Consider the following 25,075-nt stretch of genomic DNA (forward strand, 5'->3'; position numbering starts at 1 on the left):
AGCGCTCAGTACAGTGCTCCGCACATAGTAAGCGCTCAGTAAATACTACCGAACGACCGAATGAATGAAATTTAAAGGCCGAAGGCTTCACGGGGCGAGGCGCGGTGGATCCCCCACTCGCTTGGCTCCCGAAGCGTCCCCTCCAAACCGCAGGACGCCGGTTCCCTACCTTGTCCGCACGATGTCTCGTGGCACCTGGAAGGTTCGGTTTCAACTGGGCCGACACTTTCTGGAGTACGTCAAACCACCTAATGAGACGCGAGAGATTAAAACCGAGAATCACCCGCCGGGGACTTGGAAGAGCACACACGGGCGCGACCGAAATGACCTTCTAAGCTTCTAGCGAACACAGACGCGGCTGAAATGGCCTTTCAAGCTTCGGAGGGGACCAAGTCGGGAATCGTTCGAAGCCCGAGCCGACAACAACCGCCCTGCGGAATCTGGAAATCGGGCACTCGCTCTACGCTTTATCTGAGAAAATAATAATGATGTTGGTATTCGTTAAGCGCTTCCTATGTGCAGAGCACCGTTCTGAGCGCTGGGTCAGACGCAAGGTCATCGGGAGGCTCACCGTCTAAGCGCGTCCCGCTTCCTGGAATTCAGGCTTCCGGCTGGGTCGCGATGAGAACATCCCGATTAGACCGTGAGCCCGTCAGAGGGCAGGGACCGACTCTATCTGTTGCCGATTTGTCCGTTCCAAGCGCTTAGCACAGTGCTCCGCACACAGTAAGCGCTCGATAAAGAATGAGAACAGGCCACCGAGACGATAACCAGGCCGTCCCATCGAAGCCGAGGGAGATCTCGACCTCTAGCCAACCGTCAGCTCGTTGTGGGCAGGGAATGTGTCCGTTCATCGCCGTGCTGGACTCTCCCAAGCGCTCACTACGCTAAGCGCTCGATAAACACCACCGAACGGAAACGACGGTGCGCCTCCGACGCCCTCCGACAGCCTCCGCGTCTAGATACTTCGGGGCTCTTCACTCCGCTCGTCACAGGGTCCGCCTGCCTTCCTTCCTCTCCGTTTTACGAGCCGGACCCTTCGGGCCGGGGGGGGCGGGAGGACGAGGGGAGGACGGGAGGGAGAGACGGGGGCGGGACCGGAGGCCGGGGAGGATCTATCGCCGTTACCCAGAAGCGTCGTTCTCCTGTTCGGCCTGCACCATGTTCCTCAGGCTGGCGTCGGCCAGGGCCTGCGTGAAGTGCGTGTACGGGGCCATGAAGCAGTAGTGGTAGAGGCCGGGCCGCAGGCTGGAGGAGCCCAGCCGCTGGGCTTTGCCTTGAGATCTGCCGGGGTGGGAGGACAGGCCTTCGTACTGGGAGGCCAGGTTGGTCCCGAAGAGAGTCTTCAGCAACTGCCGAGAGAGGACGGAGAGCGGTGACGCTATCGACGCCGGACGGGAGGCCGCCCGGGGGGCGGGGCGGACGGCCGCGCTCCGGACGCTGTCGCGACAATCCGCCCACCCCGTCGGGGGGATTTACGTCTCGAGACGGAGCTCGGCACGGCCCTGGGACGGCCCGGGGACGCGAGGGAAGAACGGCGGCCGTTCAGGCCGGCTCGGCTTCCGACCCCCGAGGCGCTCCTATCAACCTCCGCACGGAACACAAACTCCTCACTCGGGGCTTCGAGGCCGTCCGTCCCCCGGCCCCCTCCTCCCTCTCCTCCTCCCTCCTCTCCCTCCCCCGCCCGCCCCGCCCGCCCCGCTCCTCCGCCGCCCGCCTCCTCGCCGTCCCCCGGCCTCGCCCGGCCCGCCGTCGACCCCCGGCCCGCGTCCCCCCCGCGGTCCCGGAACGCCCTCCCTCCTCGCCTCCGCCGGACTCGCTCTCTTCCCCCCTTCGAAGCCCTACCGAGAGCTCACCTCCTCCGGGGGGCCCTCCCACGCTGAGCTTCCCCTTCTCCCTCTGCTCCCTCTCTACCCACCCCTTCTCCTCCCCTCAGCTCAGCCCCCTCTCCCTCCGCTCCTCCCCCTCTCCCTTCCCCTCCCCTCCGCACTCCGCTCGTTCGGATAGATTATTTATGACCCTATTTATTTTGTTAACGAGGCGTCCATCCCCTTCATTCTATTTATCGTGATTGTGTTGTCACGTTTTTGTCCGTCACGTCTCCCCCGATTAGACCGTGAGCCCGTCACGGGGCGGGGACGCTCTCTGTTGCCGAACTGTCCATTTCAAGCGCTTAGGCCAGTGCTCTGCGCAGAGTGAGCGCTCAATAAATACTACTGAATGAACGAACTCCGGAGCCGCTTCGGGAATTAAAACTCTCCCCTACTGCCTTCAGCTTGGGAGCTGACACGGTTCCTCCGGCGCCAGCTTGCTCGTGGTGCCTCACTCTCCTCTACCTCGTCGCCAACCCCTCTCCCACATCCTCCTTCGGGAAGCGGCGTGGCTCAGTGGGAAGGGCCCGGGCTGGGGAGTCAGGGGTCATGGGTTCGAATCCCCGCTCCGCCGCTCGCCTGCTGGGTGGCCTAGGGCAAGTCCTTTCACTTCTCTGAGCCTCAGGGACCTCCTCTGGAAAACGGGGATGAGGACTGTGAGGCCCCCGCGGGACAACCCGATGACCTTCTATCTCCCTCGGCGCGCGCAACGGTGCTCGGCACATAGTAAGCGCTTAACAGATACCGTCGCCATTATAGTTATCACCCGTAAAATGGGGATGAAGACTGCGCGCCCCCGCGTGGCACAACCTGCTTACCCTGAATCTCCCCCAGCGCTTAGAACAGTGCTCGGCACATAGTGAGCGCTTAACGGACACCATCATCATCATCATCATTACCTGTAAAATGGGGATTAAGACTGTGATCCCGCGTGGGACGACCCAATGACCCCGTACCTCCCCCAGCGCTTAGAACAGTGCTCGGCACGTACTGAGCGCTTAACAAATACCGACATTATTACTACCATTATTCCCAAGCTCCCTGCCGCGTCGTCTGTGCCCTGAGATCTGAATCCTTTGGATGCCCGGCATTCACCCCATCCTCAACCCACACAATTATGCCCCCGGCTGTAATTCGTCTACTTAGACGATCGTATTTATTGAGCGCTTACTGTATGCAGAACGCCGTACTACGCGCCTGAGAGAACACGACACAACGTGCAGGCAGACGCATTCCCCGCCCACGGGCGTACAGTCTAGAAGACGATCTCAGAGTCCAGACGAGCCTCCGGTCCTATCTACATAGAGAACTTATCTTATTTATCGAGAAGCAGCCTGGCTCGGTGGAGAGAAGCCGGGCTTGGGAGTCGGAGATCATGGGTTCAAATCCCGGCTCCGCCGCTTGTCAGCTGTGTGACTCTGGAGTCAGAGGTCATGAGTTCGAATCCCCGCTCCGCCACTTGTCAGCTGTGTGACCGTGGGCGAGTCACTTCACTTCTCTGGGCCTCAGTCACCTCATCCGTAAAATGGGGATGAAGACCGTGAGCCCCACGTGGGACGACCTGATTCCCCCGTGTCTACCCCGGCGCTTAGAAGGGCGCTCTGCACATAGTGAGCGCTTAACAAATACCAACTTTGGGCAAGTCGCTTCACTTCTCTGGGCCTCAGTTCCCCCATGTGGAAAATGGGGATTAAGACTGTGAACCCCACTTGGGACAACCTGCTTACTCTGTATCCTCCCCCAGCGCTTAGAACAGTGCTTTGCACTTAGTAAGCGCTTAACAGATGCCATTATTATTATTATTATTATTATTATTATTGTTGTTGTTATCTCACTGCCTGTCTCCCCCGTGCTGCTGGGAAGCAGCCCGACGCAGTGGACGGGACCCGGGCCTGGGAGTCAGAAGGTCATGGGTTCTAATCCCGGCGCCGCCACCTGTCTGCGGTGTGACCTTGGACAAGTCGTTTAGTTGCTCTGGGCCTCAGTTACCTCATCTGTAAGATGGGGGTTAAGAGTGTGAGCCCCACGTGGGACAGGGACCGGGTCCCACCCGATTTCATTCATTCATTCAGTAGTATTTACTGAGCGCTTACTGTGTGCACAGCACTGGACTAAGCGCTTGGAATTTACAAATCGGCAACAGATAGGGACGGTCCCCGCCCACCGACGGGCTCACGGTCTAATCGGGGCGGGCAGATGGACAAAAACAACGGCGATAAATAGAATCGAGGGGACGGACGTCTCGTTAACAAAATAAATAGGGTAATAAAAATAAAGACAAGTGAGCAGATGAGCAGAGTGCCGAGGGGAGGGGAAGGGAGAGGGGCGGGAGCAGAGGGAAAGGGGGGAAAGGGGGCTTTGCCTGGCTCCACCCCAGCACGCAGTACAGAGTCAGGCACACAATAATAACAATGATAACGCCGGTATCCGTTAAGCGCTCACTACGCGCCGAGCACCGTTCTAAGCGCCGGGGGAGATACGGGGTCATCGGGTCGTCCCGCGGGAGGCTCACCGTCTTCACCCCCGTTTTACAGACGAGGTCACTGAGGCACGGAGAAGCGAAGCGACTCGCCCACAGTCACACGGCTGACGGGCGGCGGAGCCGGGACTCGAACCCACGACCCGCGACTCCCAAGCCCGGGCTCTTTCCACTTAGTCACGCTGCTTCTCACAGCGAGTGCTTAACAGATACCAGAATTATTATTTTTACTGTTCCCTCTCTAGACTGTAAGCTCCTCGTGGGCAGGGAAAGTTCCTAGCGCCTTCTGTTGCACTGAACCCGCCCAAGCTACACGCACAGTAAGGGCTCAGTGAATACCACTGACTGACGACACTAATAATAATAATAATAATAATGATAATAGACGGTATTTGTTAAGCGCTTACTACGTGCCGAGCACCGTTCTAAGCGCTGGCGGGGATACGGGGCGATCGGATTGTCCCCCGTGGGGCTCCCGGTCTTCATCCCCGTTTTCCAGACGAGGGAACCGAGGCCCGGAGAAGCGAAGCGACTGGCCCAAAGTCACAGGGCCGACGAGCGGCGGAGCCGGGATTAGAACCCACGACCTCCGACTCCCAAGCCCGGGCTCTTTCCACTGAGCCACGCGGCTCCTCTGACCGGGAGCGGGGAGGCTGGAGGCGGGGGGAAGATTGGGAGGTGAAAAATACCCGGGATAAAACAGGGTCTCCTTACCTGCTGAACACAGACGGTAGCCATCGTCGGTTCTCGGCTGAAGCAAGACTTGAGGTATCCCAAGATCTCTTCCACACACTACATTCACACACCCGGAAAATAAATTAGCAGAGGTTATTCGCGAGAGCGTCCGCCATCAGGACAGTAGTCTCAATGGGCCCGTCGCTGGGCAGGGACGGTCTCTATCTGTTGCCGACCTGTCCCTTCCAAGCGCTCAGTACAGCGCTCTGCACACAGCGAGCGCTCGATAAACGCGACCCAACGAACGACTGGGAGAGAAACCTCCCCCCCCGAGCTGCACCGGGGAAGCCTGGGAGGAGCTGACGATGAGGAGGATGGCCGGTCCCGGTTGGAAAACGCCCTTAACTGCTCCGGGCCTCAGTTCCCTCAGCTGTAAAATGGGGATCAAATACCCACTGCTCTTGTCCTCGTCCGTCCGTCTCCCCCGATCAGACGGTAAGCCCGTCAGAGGGCAGGGACCGTCTCTATCTGTTGCCGATCTGTCCATTCCAAGCGCTTAGTCCAGTGCTCTGCACGTAGTAAGCGCCCGACAAATACTATCGAATGAATGAACGTGACCCCCACGTGGGACACCGCGTCCGACCTGATTATCTGGTATCCAGCCCGGCGCTTACCAGAGCGTTTGGCTTAACGAAATCGACAATTCTGATTACTATTTTCATCATGCTGCAGAAAGGGTCCACCGTCAGGGTATCTGGTAATACTCGGGACAGTGCTCCGCACACAGTAAGCGCTTAATACCAACACTGTTATTGTTCTGATCGCCGGGGTAGTTACAAGGTCATCAGGCTGTCCCCCGCGGGGCTCAGTCCCCATTTTACAGATGAGGTAACCGAGGCTCGGGGAAGTGAAGCGACCGGCCCGGGGTCACGCGGCTGACAAGCGGCGGAGCCGGGATCCGAGCCCGCGACCTCTGAGTCCCGAGCCCGGGCTCCTCCCGCTGAGCCACGCGGCGTTGGGACCGGGGACCGCGTCCAACCTGATCACCGGAACCGGCCCCGGGGCTCGGAACAGTCCGTGATACAAACGATATTCTTAACAGGCAAAGTGATTACGAAAATAAAGAGTAACAGCCCATCAGCTGGGGCTTTCGGCAAACCAAACCGACGCGGTCCCAGTGGACCAGAGAGAGACACAGACGCTCCGCACGCCGTCCGCGCAGTAAAGCTTAAGGAGGAGTCCGTCGGCCCACCTTGCCAATATCCTGCAGCGTGGCTAGTTCCAGAATCTGCGACAAGACGTCCAGAGCAGAGCGCAAAAAGCCTCCGAACTTTTCGTTACTGTTCTGGAGATCCAGGGTGACCTTCGGTGGAGAAAAGGGGATGAAGTCCACACACCGAGAAAATGCAAACCTTGCTAAGAAACGGGTATCGCAGCGGGAGACGGGCACCGTCCCTCCCCCAACGTCGGAGCGGGCCGCTGGGGAAGTTGACGGTGACTAATGCCGTTGGTATCTGTCGGGCGCCCCCTCCGTGCCGAGCGCCGTTCTGAGCGCCGGGGGGGATACGGGGTCATCGGGTGGTCCCGCGGGAGGCTCACGGTCTGAATCCCCGTTTTCCAGATGAGCTGACTGAGGCACAGAGAAGCGAAGTGACTCGCCCTCGGTCACGCAAGCTGAGAAGCGGCAGAGCCGGCATTCGAACCCATGACCTCCGACGCCCAAGCCCGGGCTCTATCCACTGAGCCGCGCGGCCCCGGACCCACTGAGGCCTTTAAACCCTTACCGTAGGAGGTGAAACTCCCTCTCCTATGCCACGCGTTGGGAGATTGTATGAGATGGGATTAGCCTGGGGAACTCATTTTATCTTTTCTTCCTACTTGGGGCAGGATTCGACACGGTCGCATCTAAAGCCCATTCCTACTCTAAAGGTCCTAGAAAACATCGGCCTCCGAGCGGCCGAGAATTCGGACCGGAGCTCACGCGCGACGGCGTCGGGGAGGCCAAAGCTGCGGAGATCCAGGTCTCTGCTTAAGGGACCTTTAACTCCGATGCAGCGCGGCTCGCCGGAAAGCGCACGGGCTTGGGAGTCGGAGGTCAGGGGTTCGAATCCCGGGCTCTGCCACTTGGCAGCTGTGGGACCGCGGGCGAGTCACCTCTCTGGGCCTCATCTGGAAAATGGGGATGAAGACCGGGAGCCCCACGTGGGACGGCCTGACGACCCCGTATCCGCCCCGGTGCTTAAAACAGTGCCCTGCGCACCGTAAGCGCTTAACGAATACCAACGGTATTATTATTACTCGGCAGCTGTGTGACCGTGGGCCAGTCACTTCACTTCTCTTGGCCTCAGTGACCTCATCTGCAAAATGGGGGTGAAGACTGGGAGCCTCAGGGCGGGACAACCTGATGACCCTGTATCTCCCCCAGCGCTTAGAACAGCGCCCTGCACGTAGCAAGCGCTTAACAAAATACCAACGTTATTATTAACCGACGATACACCTCGAACTTTCCGCTCGTCGTTATCGCCACACACAGATATTCTACGGAACCGACTGACCTCTCACCCGCATTCCCACCGAGTCTCCCGCTGCGCGGGGTTCAAGCACACAGTCTGAACTGATTTCTTTATATTAACGTCCTTCTCCCCTCTAGACCGGAAGCTCGTTGTGGGCGGGGAATGTATCGGTTTCCTGTCACATCGTACTCTCCCGAGCGCTTCGCACGACGCGATGAGCACTCGATAAGTACGACTGAACCAACAGTCTCTCCCCCTCTCCCTCTGCCACCCTAAAGTCCTCTTCTCCTCCTTTCTCTGGTCGCGTTCAGTCCATCGGTGAGTCGACCGCATTCACAATAAGAAGAACGTTGCTATTCGTTAAGCGCTCACTGTGTGCAGAGCGCCGTTCTGAGCGCCGGGGGGAGATACGGGGTCACCGGGTCGTCCCACGTGAGGCTCACGGTTAATCCCCGTTTGACAGATGAGGGAACCGAGGCCCGGAGAAGCGAAGTGACTCGCCCGCAGTCACCCAGCTGACAACTGGCAGAGCTGTTCCTCTTTCTCCTGATTCTATTTATCGCCATCGTCCTCGTCCGTCCGTCTCCCCCGATCGGCCCGTGAGCCCGTCAAAGGGCAGGGACCGTCCCTATCTGTTGCCGGTTTGTCCGTTCCAAGCGCTCGGTACAATGCTCCGCACATAGGAAGCGCTCGATAAACACTACCGAATGAACGAATGAGCGGGCAGGCCGGGTTAACGCTGGTACTCGTTAAGCGCTCACTCTGTGCCGAGCACCGTTCTAAGCGCTGGGGGAGACACAGGGGAATCGGGTCGTCCCACGTGGGGCTCGCGGTCTTCGTCCCCATTTTACAGATGAGGTCGCCGAGGCACCGAGAAGCGAAGCGACTCGCCCACGGTCACACAGCTGACGAGTGGCCCAGCCGGGATTCGAACCCACGACCTCCGACTCCGAAGCCCGGGCTCTTTCCACTGAGCCGCGCCGCTTCTCCGGCAGCGTGGGAGTAGGAGAGGAACGACGACGACGATAATTATGGCTTTTGAATATTCGGCGGCTGGGAGAGTACGTCGCAATAACAGAGACATTCCCCGCCCCGCAGCGGGCTCACGGTCTAAAGGGGAGGTGACACACTTGGCAAGGGCCGACTTTTCGGCGTCTTTACGACCGCCCTTCGCCTCAGAGTGCAAACTCCCCGAGGCAGGGAACGGGTCTTCACCTTCCTCTTGTTCCTTTCATTCCCTCTGGGCTCCGGCCTACGTCCCTACCCACCCCAGGGATCTGCCCGAACACCCTTCCGCATTACGGTTCACCGTCATTTCGGTGGAAACCGCCGTCTTTGGGGTCGTCGCGTGTCCTCACTTGGGTTCCGGAGAGGAAATACACCGGGTTTTTTTTTTTTTTTTTTTTTTTTTTTTAAAAACACGTCCGGCTCTCGAGGCTCAGCGTCGCCCCGGCCGACCCCCGCCCGCCGAATCCGCACCGAGTACCTTATAGTTGGCGTGGGTGGCTTTCAAGACGTCATACAACTTGAGGTACGACGGAAGATGGTAGAAGCTCCCCAGCGAGGAGGATTTACTCGCTGGAGCGGGGCCCGCCGTGTCGGTTTGCCGAGAAGCTTCCGGTTGTTTCCGGAGAGGAGAAAAGGGTGGGGAGGGGACAAGAGACACGTTTAGAGCCAAGTGCAATTTATTCATTCATTCCATAGTATTTATCGAGCGCTTACTAGGTGCAGAGCACCGTACTAAGCGCTCGGAACGGACAGATCGGTACCGGACAGAGACGGTCCCTGCCCTCGGAGGGGCTCACGGTCCAATCGGGGGGAGACGGACAGTCAAGAACGATAGCAATGAATAGAATCAAGCGAGAATCACAGAATGGATCGATCAAGCAATAAATAGAAGGTTGAAATTTACCCATTTTTAACCTTCCCAATCGCCAGTGAGGCAGATTTCGCTGATCCATTCGTATTTTCTCAGCACTCACCGTGCGCAGAGCACTGTACCGAGCCCGCAGACGGACACATTCCCCGCCCACGACGAGCTCACAGTCTGGGGGGGGGGGGCAGACGCTAATGTACAGAAATATATAAATGGACAATAATGTCGGTATTTGTTAAGCGCTTACTACGTGCGGAGCACTGTTCTAAGCGCCGGGGTGGATACAAGGTAATCGGGTGGTCCCACGTGGGGCTCCCGGTCTTCATCCCCATTTTCCAGAGGAGGTCACCGAGGCCCAGAGAAGCGAAGCGCCTGGCCCCCACGGTCACCCAGCTGCCAGGTGGCGGAGCCGGGATCCGAACCCACGACCTCGGACTCCCAAGCCCGGCCTCCCTACACCGAGCCGCGCTGCTTCTCACAGATACGTTCCCGTGTCCCGTGGGGCCGGGAGGGAGGACGAATGGAACGAGTCGGGGCGACGCAGAAGGGAGCGGGAGGAGAGGAGAGGAGGGCGCAGTCGGGGAAGGCTTCTGGGAGGAGACGGGCCTTCGATAAGGAAATAAGGCTTTGAGGTGCGGGGAGAGCGATTCCCTGTCAGGTAGGAGGAGGGAGGGCCGTTCCAGGCCAGAGGCAGGATGTGGGCGAGAGGTCGGCGGCGAGACGGATTTCAGGAGAGATGGGCAAGCTCCCCGCCAACAGCCACAAGAGGGGGGCTCCCTCCCTTGCCCCCCCCAGAGCTTAGTACAGTGCGAGGCACACAGTGAGTGTGGAACAAAAACCGCGATCATTATTGATGATAACGTTGGTATCTGTTAAGCGCGCGCGCTATGCGCCGAGCACCGTCCTAAGCGCTGGGGTGGACACGGGGGAATCGGGTCGTCCCACGTGGGGCTCACGGTCTTCATCCCCATTTTACAGGTGAGGTCACTGAGGCCCAGAGAAGCGAAGGGACTCGCCCACGGTCACCCAGCTGACACGTGGCCGAGCCGGAATTCGAACCCATGACCTCCGACTCCAAAGCCCGCGCTCTTTCCACTGAGCCACGCTGCTTCTCCCATTGTTGTTATTCCCTGTGGGAATAAACCGAAGGTTCTGATCGATAAGTAATAATAATCATAGTGTCGGTATCTGTCGAGCGCTCGCCACGTGCCGAGCACCGTTCTCAGCGCCGGGGGAGACACGGGGTCATCGGGTCGTCCCGCGGGAGGCTCGCGGTTAATCCCCATTTTCCAGCTGAGGGAACCGAGGCCCAGAGAAGCGGAGCGACCCGCCCCCGGTCACCCAGCTGCCGGGCGGCGGGGCGGGATTTCGAACCCACGACCTCTGACTCCCAAGCCCGGGCTCCTTCCGCCGAGCGGTAGAGGGAGGGAGGCGGAAACAGGTGCGAGGGGCGGCGGGAAACCGAAGCGGGACGGGCAGCTAGACGGAGTCCGCCCCGAGGAAGCGGGTAACCCGAGGCGGGGGGGGCCCAGAGGAACCCAAGATGAGATTTCGGTTTCAAACGCGATTCTCGCACCCGGGCCCCGGTGCCAGAATCTCTGACGGGCCGCCGCCGCCGCCGCCGCCGCCCCGCCCGCCCCCCGCGAGAGGCCGAGCCCCGGCCGGTCGGGTCCCCGACCGAGTTCCGCGGGCCTCCGGCGGCCTCCCGTACCTGGATTGGCCTCCGGGCCCTTTTTGGGACTCAGCGGAACCGAGGTCGGCTCTCCCGGTTCCTTCTCCTTCCCCTTCCGTCGGATGGGACTCAGGGACGGCGGGTTGGTCAGGGAGGGCAGGGCGGCCTGGAAGGGGAGAGAAGACCATCTGTCACGAATGCGACGATCCGTAGGTACACCAAGTCGTCGCCGGCCCCAAGGCGCCTCAATACGCGCCCGGAGGAGGCTCCGCGGAGGGGGGAAGAGCGGCTCCGGGCGCGCGTGGGGCCGAGAAGGCCGACACGAGCCCCGCCTTTGCTGCCTTCGTGGCGTTTCCCACGTTGGAGGGCGGCAGCCCCCGACGCCGCTTTAATAAACGACAAATAAACGGTGGCATCCGTTCCGCGCTTACCATGTGCAGAGCCCTGTTCTAGGCGCTGGGGGATACCAGGTGGTCGGGTCGTCCCACGCGAGGCTCACAGTTTTAATCCCCATTTTCCAGATGAGGCCACCGAGGCACAGAGAAGTGAAGTGACCGGCCCGAAGTCACGCAGCTGGCGAGCGTCAGGGCCGGGATCAGAACCCACGACCTCTTTCCGCTGAGCCGAGCCGGGGATGGAACCTTTTTAGGCGCTCACCACGCCTCCGGCGCTCTTCTAAGCACCGGACCGAGACGGGAGACGATCAGGCGGGACACGGTCCCCGTCCCACATGGGGATGGCGGTCTCCATCCCTATTTTGGATGAAGTGACTGAGGCCCAGAGAAGTAACAATGAGAAGAGTAAAAATGACGGTATTTGTTAAGCGCTCAGTACGTGCCGAGCACTGTTCTGAGCGCCGGGGGGGGGGGGGGGGAGATGCAAGGTCACCGGGTCGTCCCACGTGGGGCTCGCCGTCTTCATCCCCATTTTCCAGATGAGGGAACCGAGACACCGAGGAGCGAAGCGACTCGCCCCCGGTCACACGGCCGACGAGTGGCGGAGCCGCGATTCGAACCCACGACCTCCGACACCCAAGCCCGGGCTCTCGCCGCTGAGCCGCGCCGCTTCTCTGACGGGCGTAACGGCCCGGGGAGGTGGCGGGTCCCGGGTGAAGGCGGCCCCGGGCCGAGGTGGGTGACCGTGAGCCCGTCACCGGGCAGGGTCGGTCTCTACCTGCTGCCGAACTGTCCGATCCGAGCGCTCGGTCCAGTGCTCCGCACGCAGTAAGCGCTCGATAAATACGATAGAGTGAACGAAAGGATTTCCCCGATCCGCAGCCCGGCGCCCACGAACCTCCGCAGTTTCTAGCTCTGAGCCATTTCTGCTGAAGGGGAAGGCTGGGAAATAATAAGACAAGAAGCGGGGTTGCTCCCAAAAGAGCCAAGACGACAAAGCAAGCCACGACTCCTCAGCTGGAGTTTACGAAGGAAGAGCAGCGGGGCTCGGTGGCAAGAGCCCGGGCTGGGGAGTCGGGGGACACGGGTTCGGATCCCCGCTCGGCCGCCCGGCAGCCGTGTGACCGTGGGCGAGTCGCTTCGCTCCTCTGGGCCTCGGTTACCTCATCTGAAAAGCCCCACGTGGGACGACCCGATGACCCTGTCTCTCCCCCAGCGCTTAGAACAGTGCCCTGCGCGTAGTGAGCGCTCAGCAAATACCAACATCATCATCATCATCATTATTATTATTATTATTATTATTATTGAACCCGGCGGGACCTCTCCCCATTTTTCAGGTCTGGGCTCTGTTCCGCTCTGAACGCACCGGGGGTGCTCGTGGGCAAGTCGCTCCACTTCTCTGGGCCTCGGTTCCCTCATCTGGAAAATGGGGATGAGGACCGGGAGCCTCCCGTGGGACGACCCGACGACCCCGCATCTCCCCCGGCGCTTAGAACGGTGCTCCGCCCGTGGTGAGCGCTTACCAGATACCAGATACCTCTCCCTCCGCGTCCACCCGCCTCCCGCCCGGCGTGGGAAACCGCCGCAGGAGATCACCTTTAAGGCCGGGCCGGGGGCCACGTCGTCCAACACGTGGGCGCAGATGTTGACGGCCTTCAGGAGGTGAGAAAAGAGCTGCTCTACCATGTTGACCAGGGACCTGTCGCCCAGAGCGGGCCAGGGCTCCTCCTGCTTCGTGGCCCCGGGGCCGGCTTCCTCTTCGGACGCCCACGGGCTTCTCAGCGATCTCGGGGCGCTGGCTGTAAAAATAACAACGATAACGCTGGCATCCGTTCAGCGCTTACTACGCGCAGGGCACCGTTCTAAGCGCCGGGGGAGACGCGGGGTCGTCGGGTCGCCCCACGTGAGGCTCCCGGTCTTCATCCCCGCTTTCCAGCTGAGGTCACTGAGGCCCAGAGAAGTGAAGCGACTCGACCACGGTCACCCAGCCGACGAGTGGCGGGGCCGGGAGTCGAACCCGTGACCTCTGACTCCCAAGGCCGGGCTCTCGCCACTGAGCCGCGCGGCTTCTCTGACGTCGAGCCCGTCACTTGACCGGAACGGCGGCGGCCCGACGAGATCCGGCCGCTCGGCCTGAAAGCTCACCGCTCCCGCTCTTCGGTCCCACTGAAACGGTGCTCAGGCGCGTGGCGCAGGGCTCCGCCCAAGGTGGGCGCTCAGTAAATACGAGTGAATGAATGCCTGGCGCAGAGCAAGCGCTTCACGAGTAACCGGGATCCCAATGATAGCTATTATCATTATTCGAACTCCACCCCTGGCGAAGCGCGCTCGACCTCTCGGTCTTTCGGACATTTCTAGGGGGCTGCGACGATACCTTAACGATCACGCCGGTATTGGTTAAGCGCTTACTACGTGCCGAGCACGCCGTTCTAAGCGCCGGGGGAGATACGGGGTCGTCGGGTGGTCCCACGGGAGGCTCACGGTCTTCGGCCCCATTTTCCGGATGAGGCAACTGAGGCCCAGTGAAGTGACTTGCCCACGGTCACCCGGCTGATAAGTGGCGGAGCCAGGATTCGAACCTATGACCTGTGACTCCCAAGCCTGGGCTCTTTCCACCGAGCCACGCCGCTCCTCTAACCCTGGATGAGAAGCAGACCGGCGAGGTGCAACACTTGGCCAGGTGCGGGTCAGAACATCATTTTTCTAATTATTACTATTATCAGCTACTCATAACCGTTAGAGTTACGGGGTGCTTCTTGGCTAGCGTTTTTCCACGCAACCGATAACCTCGCGCCCGTAGTCTCACGTGTCGGAGGGGAGAATCTGCGCTCGGTGGCAGAGTCCCCCCGACGGATTACAGAGAAAGAATTTGGTCAAGTTAACGCGGCATCTGTTAAGCGCTCACTACGTGCCGAGCAGCGTTCTAAGCGCCGGGGGAGATACGGGACGATCGGGTCGTCCCGCGTGGGGCTCAGTCTTCATCCCCACCTGACAGATGAGGGAACTGAGGCCCAGGGAAGTCAAGCGACTCGCCCCAGGTCACACGCTGGCAAGGGGCGGAGCGGGGATTCGAACCCGTCACCTCCGACTCCCAAGCCCGGGCGCCGCTTCTCGAGCTGTCACCTGAGGAGTTTTCACTGGTAAAGACGGGGCGAGGGAGGGTAAGAGAGGATTCTCCCAGGAGATGGAACGGTTCCAGAGGGCGGGACCCCGGCCTCGCCTCGCCTCGCCGGGCCGCTGGGACGGCCTCCTAGGCGGGGAGCCCGCCGTGGGCAGCGGCTGTCTGAGAAGCCGCGCGGCTCAGTGGAAAGGGCCCGGGCTTGGGCGTCGGAGGTCACGGGTTCGAATCCCGGCCCCGCCACTTATTAGCTGTGTGCCTTTGGGCCAGAGTCGCTTCACTTGTCTGGGCCTCCGTTCCCTCATCCGGAAAATGGGGATGAAGACTGGGAGCCCCGCGTGGGACGACCCGATCACCTTGCGTCTCCCCCAGCGCTCAGAACGGTGCTTGGCCCACAGTAAGCGCTTAACAAATGCCGTCAGGTGGCAATTGATGCTTATCAAATTGATTAACTGTACATTCCAAGCGCTTAGTTGACGCCCGTCGACCTGACTTGCCGTCTGTCTCCCCTCTTCTAGACCTCGAGCCCGTCGTCGGGCAGGGACTGCGTCTGTTGCCGAATCGTACTTTCCAAGCGTTTACTACGGTGCTCCGCCCACGGTAAGAGCTCAGTAAACACGACTGAACGGAGTGAATGAACAGCCCGGTGGTCCGCGCGCAGTAAGCGCTCAGTAAATACGACCGAATGAAGGAATGAAATGCACCGATAAAGGGAAGACCCGCTGTAGTTCCCGCATCTGTTGGAATCCCGGCTCTCCACTTGTCAGCTGGGTCACTTTGGGCGAGTCACTTCACTTCTCTGGGCCTCGGTTCCCTCATCTGTCAGATGGGGATGAAGACCGGGAGCCTCACGGGGGACGACCCGATGATCCCGTATCTCCCCCGGCGCTTAGAACGGCGCTCTGCACGTAGTGAGGCCCTTAACAGATACCGACATTATTGTTATTTGGGTGGTTGGGGGGGGGGGGGGTCTCCGCGGACATCGGGGCTATTTCTCAAACAGCCCCGCCTTCATCATCCTCACCGCCGGCAAATGCAATCTTTCCCCCTCCACCCCACGGTGACGTCCGTCCCCCAAACGGTGGAAGAGAGAGCCCTCGGAACCTTAACCTCCCCGGGCCTCAATAACCTCATCCGCGTGGCTCAGTGGAAGGAGCCCGGGCTGGGGGAGTCCGAGGTCGTGGGTTCGAATCCCCGGCTCTGCCGCCGGTCAGCTGCGTGACCGTGAGCGAGTCACTTCACTTCTCTGGGCCTCAGTGACCTCATCCGTCAAACGGGGATTGACCGTGAGCCTCGCGCGGGACGACCCGATGACCCTCTATCTCCCCCAGCGCTCAGAACGGTGCTCTGCACACAGGAGGCGCTTAACGAGTAGCGACATCGTCATCGTTAAAACGGGGATGAAGACTGCGAGCCCCACGTGGGACAGGGACTGCGTCTGACCCAACCTGTCGGCATCGCCCCGCCCAGCGGCACTCAGTACAGCGCCCTGCGCGCAGTAAGCGCTTAACGGATACCAAAGTCATCATCAGTCAGTCGATTAATAACAACAGTAACGTTGGTACCTGTTGTTAAGCGCTCACTACGTGCAGAGCACCGTTCCAAGCGCTGGGGGAGAGACGGGGGAATCAGGTCGGCCCACGTGGGGCTCGCGGCCTTCATCCCCATTTTACGGACGAGGGAAACCGAGGCCCAGGGAAGTGAAGTGACTCGCCCACGGTCACCCAGCTGACGAGCGGCGGAGCCGGGATTCGAACTCATGCCCTCTAAACTCCAAAGCCCGTGCTCTTTCCACCGAGCCACGCCGCTTCATTCATTCGACAGTATTTACTGAGCGCTCACTACGTGCGGAGCACTGAACCGAGCGCTCGGAACGGACAACCGGGCAACAGACAGAGACCATCCCTGCCCAACGACGGGCTCACGGTCTAATCGGGGGAGACGGACGGACAGAAACGACGGCGATAAACAGCATCGGGGGGGGGGGGGGGGCCGGGGGGGTGGACATCTCTTTAACAAAATAGGGTGAGCGCTCAGTACGGTGCTCTGCACACAGTAGGCGCTCAGTCGATACTATCGAACGAATAGAAATATGGACAGATGAGCAAATCCGGTTCCGAACCAGGGGCCGGGAACGCCCGGGACGGCGTGGAATCGGCCCCGGGGCGAGTCGACTCTACCTGCCAGCAGGTTCCCGGCTAAGATCAGAGCGTCCTGATGGGCGGAGAGGTCCAGAGGAAACCAGGCGGACGAGAGGAGGGCCAGCACCGTGCTGGCCATTCCGACGGTACAGCTCTTGCGGGTCTCCTCCGGGGGGCTCGGCTGGGGGATGCTGAATGCCAAGGACACGCGGTGGGCGGCGGGCCCGTGGCCCCGGTCGCCCCTTCCCCCTCCCACCGCCCCCGGCCCCGCCGGGCCCGGGGGGAGAAACCCCCGGGACGGGTTCCCGCTTCACTCTGCCGACCGTCGGGCGAAGCGGCACGGCCTAGCGGACGGGGCCCGGGCCCGGGCCCGGGCGGCGCAAGGTCACGGGTTCTGATCCCGGCTCGGCCACCTGTCCGCGGGGTGACCTCCGTTCCCTCATCTGTCAGACGGGGACCGGGCCGGGGAGCCCCACGGGGGACGGGGACGGGGTCCGGCCCCATCTGCTTCTATCTACCCCAGCGTTGAGCAGAGCGCCCGGCCCACGGTAAGCGCTTAACGGACGCCACGATGATCAGGACGTGGGCATTATGGCCCACGTCCCACCTCTGGCCTGGAACTCCCTCCCTCTCCCCTCCGCCAAACTCCCCCTCCTCCCCCCCCCCCAAGCCCTACCGAGAGCTCGCCTCCTCCGGGAGGCCTTCCCGGACTGAGCTGCCCCTTTCCCCTCTGCTCCCTCTCTGCCCCCCTTCACCTCCCCTCAGCTGAGCCCCCTTTCCCTCCGCTCCTCCCCCTCCCCTCGGCACTCTGCTCGTTTGGATAGATTTTTATCCCCCTATTTATCTTGATAACGAGGTGTCCATCCCCTTGATTCTATTTATCACGATTATGATAAATTTATCGTGACGTAAATTTATCACGATTATATTATCCTGCCCCTGCCACTTGTCAGCTGTGTGACTGTGGGCGAGTCACTTAACTTTTCTGCGCCTCGGTTACCTCGGCTGTAAAATGGGCATTAAGAGCGTGAGCCTCGCGTGGGACGACCCGATGACCCCGTATCGACCCCAGCGCTCAGAACGGTGCTCCGCACGTAGGAAGCGCTTAACGAATACCGACATCGTTATAATGCTGCTTTGTCTTCGTCCGCCCGTCTCCCCCGATTGGTCCGTGAGCCCGTCATCGGGAAGGGAGTGTCTCTATCTGTCGCAGCATTGTCCATTCCAAGCGCTCGGTCCAGTGCTCTGCACTTAGTAAGCGCTCAATAAATACTATTGAATGAATGAATATTATTACTATCATCATTATTAATGGTAATGCTTCACCATTCCAAATAACGGCAGGGTGAAGAAATCCAGAAACCAATTCCAGTTTGGGATACGGTCACCAGCTGCGTCTTGCCTCGGGACCGGTACTTTGTATTTTCATCGTTTTCAACTACGTTCTAATAAAACGGGGCCAACTATGGACCCGAGCCCGGTCCCTGGGAAGGTTTTGCGGATGTCTGTTTCAACTGCCTCACAAACAAACACTAAGGACCCCTGAAGGTGCAGGGTCATTTTGGGAAACCAAGTTCGAGAAAAATACAATTCGGAGAAGCGGTGGCAGGAGACGGGCCTGGGAGTCCGAGAACCTGGGTTCTAATCCCGGTTCTACCGCTTGTCTGTTGTGTGACCTCGGGCAAGGCATTTCACGTGCCCGGGCCTCAGCGCCCTCATCTGTAAAATGGGGATTAAGACCGTGAGGCCCTTGGGGGACGGGGACCGTGTCCAACCTGGTGACCTCGCATCTACCCCCGTGCTTAGGACAGTGCGTGGCACCCAGTAGGTGCTTAAATTCCATTTCAGAAAATATTAAATGGACTCCTAGAATAACTTACCATAAATATCTGCCACACCATTTTAATTACTCAATCTAAAATACAGTTTAAAGGCAGGGTTCGCTTCTACAAGCGGTCCGCAAAACCAAAGTCTATCGCATTTACGGAAGCGATGTGAGCTACCTATTGGGGGAAAAGGGAACTCAAAAAGATCCCCTGATTTACCTAATTCCTAAATGCAGCTACCCAAAGGAGAAAACTTGGAAAGAACTCTGGCCGTCATTCCGCCGACCCTTCACTCGAGGAGGAGGAAGGGAAACTCGGGGGATGGACTTCTCAGTGACCTTCTTCGAAAGAAGTTCAATTAGCATCTATCAGAGAAGCAGCGCGGCTCAGTGGAAAGAGCCCGGGCTTGGGAGTCAGAGGCCATGGGTTCGAATCCCGGCTCTGCCGCCTGTCAGCTGTGTGACGGCGAGCAGATCATTTCGCTTCTCTGGGCCTCAGTGACCTCATCTATAAAATGGGGGTTAACTGTGAGCCTCCCGTGGGACCATCTGATGACCCCGTATCTCCCCCGGCGCTTAGAACGGCGCTCGGCACGTGATAAGCGCTTAACAAATACCAGCATTAACGTTGTTATCAATACCTTATATGACATTAATCAATCAATCGTATTTAGTAAACGCTCGCTCTGTTCATTCAGTCGTATTTATCGAGCGCTTACCATGTGCAGATGGTGCAGGGCACTGTACTCTAAGAGCTCGGGAGAGCGCAATCGTAATAATTAATAATGATGCCATCTGTTAAGCGCTCACTACGTGCCAAGCACCGTTCTAAGCGCTGGGGTAGATACGAGGTGATCAAGTTGTCCCACGTGGGGCTCCCAGTCTTCACCCCCATTTTTACAGATGAGGTCACCGAGGCACAGAGAAGCTAAACGGCTCGCCCGAGGTCACCGAGCAGACAAGTGGCAGAGCTGGGATTCGAAGTCACATCCTCGGCCCGTGCTCCTTCCGCTACGTTCCTTGTCCCAAAGGAGCTTCCCGTCTCGGCCGGGAGAATAATTCGCAAGTGAAGCAGACTGGAGGAAAAGACTGGGAAGGACACGGCAGGGTCCAGGTTCCCGGGGAGAAAAACTCTGGCCACCGAGCGGGGAGGTCTGAGCCGTGCCGTCAGCAGGGCGGGACGCGGGGAAGCCTCGGAGCTGCGATCCCGCTAGAGCTCATTATGGGCAGGGAATAATAACGTCGGTATCCGTTAAGCGCTCACTATGTGCCGAGCACCGTTCTAAGCGCTGGGGGAGATACGGGGTCAGCGGGTCGTCCCACGTGAGGCTCACAGTTAATCCCCATTTTCCAGATGAGGTCACTGAGGCCCAGAGAAGCGAAGTGACTCGCCCACAGTCACACAGCTGACGAGCGGCAGTTCAGGGATTCGAATCCATGACCTCGGACTCCCAGGCCCGGGCTCTTTCCGCTGAGCCACGCTGCTTCCCCGTCTCATAATCCTGTTCTTTTGTATTCTCCCACGCTATCAGTCCAGTGCTCTGCACAGAGTAAGTGCTCAATAAAGACCGACAGACACGGGACGTAGGAAGGGACCGGAGGAGATCCTAGGGCCGGAGGAGAGGGGAACCGTCCGTTTGTCCTTTTTGTTTGTTTGTTACCTGATTATGAATATTTGCCAGAAGATTATTACCCGTTACTCATCTCTTGGGGTCTGCCTGCAAAAGAGGGGTGGAAGAGAACTTCCGGGTGCCGGGGAGAAGCGGGGGCGGCCAGGGAAGCCACGAGAGGCAACGCTTGTAATAATGACGTTGGTATTTGCGAAGCGCTTACTACGTGCAGGGCACCGTTCTAAGTGCTGGGCTAGATACAGGGGAATCAGGTTGTCCCACGTAGGGCTCCCGGTCTTCATCCCCGTTTTACAGATGAGGGAACTGGGGCACGGAGAAGTGAAGTGACCCGCCCACAGTCACACGGCTGCCAAAGTGGCGGAGCCGGAATTCGAACCCATGACCTCTGACTCTCCGGCCCGGGCTCTTTCCACTGAGCCACGCTGCTTCTCTACTTGGTAGGGTATCTGTTAAGCGCCTACTACGTGCCGAGCACTGTTCTAGGTGCTGGGGCAGATATCGGTCAGTGGGGTTGGGCACGGTCCCCGTCCCACATGGGGCGGACAGTCTCAATCCCCATTCCACAGCTTCCTCCGCAAGATTCCCGTCGCCAGCACCGGGAAGCGGGCGGTAGGACGGTCTCCGAATGATCTCCCTTGCTTTGGGGGAGAGCCCCGCGTTCGGAACACGCCGGTGTCGGTGCCGGGGATGCGGGGATCTGGGGTGGGCTAAGGCGGGCTCTCTCGCGTCGGACATCCCGGGAAAGGAAGAACTAGCGGCTTTCTAAGTCGCAGCAGAGCTGGAGGAGGCCGGGCATCCCTAAAGTCCTTATTTGCTATTGTTTTAATTTATTTGCTAATGTTCCAATGAGATGTTCTTCCCCTCGACTCTATTTATTGCCACTGTTCTCGTCTGTCCGTCTCCCCCGTTTAGACCGTAAGCCCGTCAGAGGGCAGGGACTGTCTCTATCTGTTGCTGATTTGTACATTCCAAGCGCTTAGTCCGGTGCTCTGCACATAGGAAGCGCTCAATAAATACTATTGAGTGAGTGAGTGAGTGAGTGAGTGAGTGAGTGAGTGAGTGAATGAATGCAGTGACTCCCGGTGCTATTTCGCCTGAGATGAAGGCCCACAGACCCTGGAAACGTCCCCGGAGCGAATAAGCAGCCAAGAACTGGGCCGTTAAAAGGCAAGAACCGGACCGACATCACGTAGCCGTCATTTGATCACCTCCATATAAAAGGAACTGTCAGAACAGTTAACTTTATATTCCCGCGGTAATGCCCGATACGCCAAAGGGAATAACAGCATTCCACAGATCACTCGTGGAGGTGACTCCGAAAGATTTCTGAAGCCGGAGAATTAACTTAAATTAACCTATATATTAGCTACACTTCAAACGATTACATATTTCTCAATGTCACACGAGTCTGCTGAAACGTGCTGTGTTTTCACAACCTGAATCGGGGCAAATACTAAGAACTGGTTGGTAGTTCATGAGGAAAATACTGGAGAAAAAATAAAACCGGTTCGGTTGTGAACAAGAGTCACCCACATAAACAATGGTCAAACAGAGTAATGTCGACGGTCTTAAAGGGGTTTTCTTTCTTCCCACTCTAAAGTCACCGGCAGCAATAATGCATGATACTGGGGGGAAAAAATCTAAAAAGAATGTGGGAAAAAATGACCAGTTTAATTCAAATTTTGGGCCACCGTTCTCTTAGAATATTCAATCTAATCAGAGTACTTCACAAGTCTTTTTTTTTTTTTTTTTTTTTTTTAAATGTGCAAAATACAGGATATCACACTCGGGTTTGGAAAAAAAATAACCTGAAACCTTTAAAAATGACCTAACTTCACTCTGAATTTTTTAACTCATATCTTACGGTAAATCTATATCCTGAGCACAGCCCAGCTCCCGACCATCCACCAAACCCTTCCCGTTCGAAGACCTGTCCTTTGGACGAACACAGCCGGCAGCGTATATATTTTGTTTAAAAAAGCAGGACTGTGAGCCCCGAACGTATGCTTTTGGTAAAAATGACCGCTAGAAGCCGGTATCCCGGGTGGAAGGAACATACCCGCAGTGCCATCCCAAGCTCCAGGTGCAGACTGGAAAGGCGGCGGAGAGTAGGCATAACGCCTCACAGCAACCGAACTGAAAAGGCGAAAGGAAGACAGTGGGCGTGGGGTTTCGCAGAAAGATTGGCAATTCCACGCGACTGAAAGCTCCAGATTCTGAAACCATGCATGTGCAACTCTTAGCTTCTGTACATTCTGAGAAAAAACATATACTGAGAACCGTAATCCTGTTGGAAACGTATATACTTCAACTCTGATCCAGCGCTCGTGTACGCCCGTGTAGTTTTTTCCATTAACGTCTGTCTCCCCCTCTAGACCGTAAGCTCTCCGTGGGCGGGGAGGGTGACTGTTATACTGTACTCTCCCGAGCGCTCAGTACAGCGCCCTGCGAAAGAGGGTCAGCGCCAACCTCTCAGTGTCCGGAAACCGACCGTCGACGCTTTCGGGGTCCGAACTCCAACATCCTCTTTTGCCGAAAGAACCGAGTCCTCCGCCCCGTTCCGCGGGTTCGCACCACGCCACCCGCGCAGAAATCGAGGGAGGCCGGGACCTCGAAAATCAAAACGGGAGAAGCGGCACGGCCAAGTGGAAGGGCGCGGGCCTGGGGGTCAGAAGGACCTCCGCCACCTGTCCGCTCGGTGACCTTGGGCGAGTCACTTCACTTCTGTGGGCCTCGATCACCTCAACTGCAAAGTGGCCATTAGGACCGTAAGCCCCCCGTGGGCCTCGGACACTGTTCGGCACAAAGTACGGTGTCTGGCACACAGTAAGTGCTTAAATACCATGTAAAAAGAGGAAAAAAAAAAAAGCCATCGCCTTCTCTCCCCCAGATATTAGCCTCCCCTCTGTCTGACTCTCTTCAGGGAAGCAGCGTGACTCGGTGGAAAGAGCCTGGGCTTCGGAGTCAGAGGTCAGGGGTTTGACTCGCGGCTCTGCTCCCTGTCAGCTGTGTGACTGTGGGCGAGTCACTTCACTTCTCTGTGCCTCAGTTACCTCATCTGTAAAACGGGGATTAACTGCGCGCCTCAGGTGGGACGACCCGATGACCCTGTATCTCCCCCCGCGCTTAGAACGGTGCTCTGCACATAGTGAGCGCTTAACAAATACCAACATTATTTATTACTATTCCCCGGCCCACGGGGGACGAGGAATTTCCTTCAGCAACACGGATTTTCCACCTCGTCATTCACTTGCGGGATCAGGTGAACAGAGGTGTTCTCTCTCAGGTTCTGCCGCCGACAGGTGCTGCAAATCAGTAAGTGGAAAACTCACCGTCAGAGCCCGGGTAGTTGACGTGGTCAGCGCGTGAGAAACTGCCGCGATGACCCGAGAGAGGTTATTTTCCACGGTGACGTCGGTTACGTTTGGAAGCACGTTGTAGCCCCTGTACATTCTGACCGAAAGAGGAACGGAGAATCGTGAACCTGCTGGAATTTCACCGACTCGACTGTGAAACAACAGACCCTTGACAGACCGCTCAAGATAGACTCTAGGTCGATTTAACGCGTCTTTTAAGTCCCACTTTTCCTCATCTCCCACTCCCTTCTGCATCACCCTGTCTTGCTCCCTTTGTTCTCCCCCTTTCCCAGGCCCAAAGCACCTACACGAAGATCTGTAATTTTATTTACTCGTACTGATGTCCGTCTCCTCAACTAATAATCATGATTACGGTATCTGTTGAGCGCTTACTACGTGCCAGGCACTGCAGTACGCGCTGGGGTGGACACAAGCAGATGGGGTTGGACCCAATCCCTGTCCCACATGAGGCTCACAGCCTCCATCCCGCTTGTCCAGATGAGGTCACTGAGGCCCAGAGAAGAGAAGCGACTGGCCCAGTGTCACACAACAGACAAGTGGCAGAGCGGGGATTAGAACCCGTGGCCTGCCGCCTCCCGAGCCCGGGCTCGATCCGCCACGCCGCTCTAGACTGTGAGCTCGTCGTGGGCGGGGAATGTCACGGTTTATTCTGGTATCGAACTTTCCCAAGCGCTCAGTACGCGCTCGATAACCGCGACTGAATGGACGAATTGATCGGCTCGGGCCACGGTGGAAACGGCGCCGGCTCTCGGCTTCAGACCCCGTCCCCGGATCCTGCCGGGACCCCAAAAGTGGGGAAGCGGTCCGATCGGATCCCGTCCCCAATTCCTGCCGGGACCCCAAAAGTGGGGAAGCGGTCCGATTACGCCTCAGGAGAGGACCAACGTCGGTAAAATTCTTGCTGAATTTAAATTTATTCTGTTAATGAGATGTACACCGCCTTGATTCTATTTGTTTGCTATCGTTTTAATGAGACGTTCAACCCCTCGATTCTATTTATCGCCATCGTTCTCGTCCGTCCGTCTCCCCCGATCAGACCGTGAGCCCGTCAGAGGGCGGGGACCGTCTCTATCTGTTACCCATTTGTCCATTCCAAGCGCTTAGTACAGTGCTCTGCACGTAGTATAAATACTACTGAACGAATGAATGAATGAATTAGCAGAATCCGCAGGTTCCACTAGCAAACGTGTCATTCGGATACGGACCCACCAACCGTCAGCTCCCTGTGGGCAGGGAACGTGTCTACCAACTCTGTCCTACCGCGCTCCGCCCGGCGCATGGCACAGTGCCCTGCACAGAGCCAACGCCCAATACACCCGACCGACCCAACGGGGCTCGGCGAACGGGTTCGGCCTGGAATCCGTGGAAAAGCTATCCCGGCGGTGCAGCGGCGAGTAAGCCGGACCCATCCGTGCCGGGCCGGGTTTACGATGGCCCGCGCCCACCTCGGGCCCCCGGCGGTTAATCTTACCCACGTAACTCGGCGAGGAATGACGGGCCCC

The 25,075-nt window shown here is 58.3% G+C and overlaps 1 protein-coding gene across 1 annotated transcript in view; it reads right to left on the reverse strand.

Annotated features, from left to right (window-relative positions):
- HTT (huntingtin) overlaps positions 1 to 25,075 on the reverse strand; it is a 200,139-nt gene that overhangs the window by 99,028 nt on the left and 76,036 nt on the right. The window contains 10 exon segments of the mRNA XM_029061948.2: positions 170 to 248; positions 1,129 to 1,352; positions 5,065 to 5,142; positions 6,278 to 6,388; positions 9,025 to 9,152; positions 11,126 to 11,252; positions 13,078 to 13,280; positions 16,780 to 16,931; positions 22,256 to 22,332; positions 23,529 to 23,649. Coding sequence (XP_028917781.1) covers positions 170 to 248; positions 1,129 to 1,352; positions 5,065 to 5,142; positions 6,278 to 6,388; positions 9,025 to 9,152; positions 11,126 to 11,252; positions 13,078 to 13,280; positions 16,780 to 16,931; positions 22,256 to 22,332; positions 23,529 to 23,649 — 1,300 coding nt within the window.

The sequence above is a fragment of the Ornithorhynchus anatinus genome, chromosome 4 (assembly GCF_004115215.2).
Source record: "Ornithorhynchus anatinus isolate Pmale09 chromosome 4, mOrnAna1.pri.v4, whole genome shotgun sequence".
NCBI lineage: Eukaryota > Metazoa > Chordata > Mammalia > Monotremata > Ornithorhynchidae > Ornithorhynchus > Ornithorhynchus anatinus.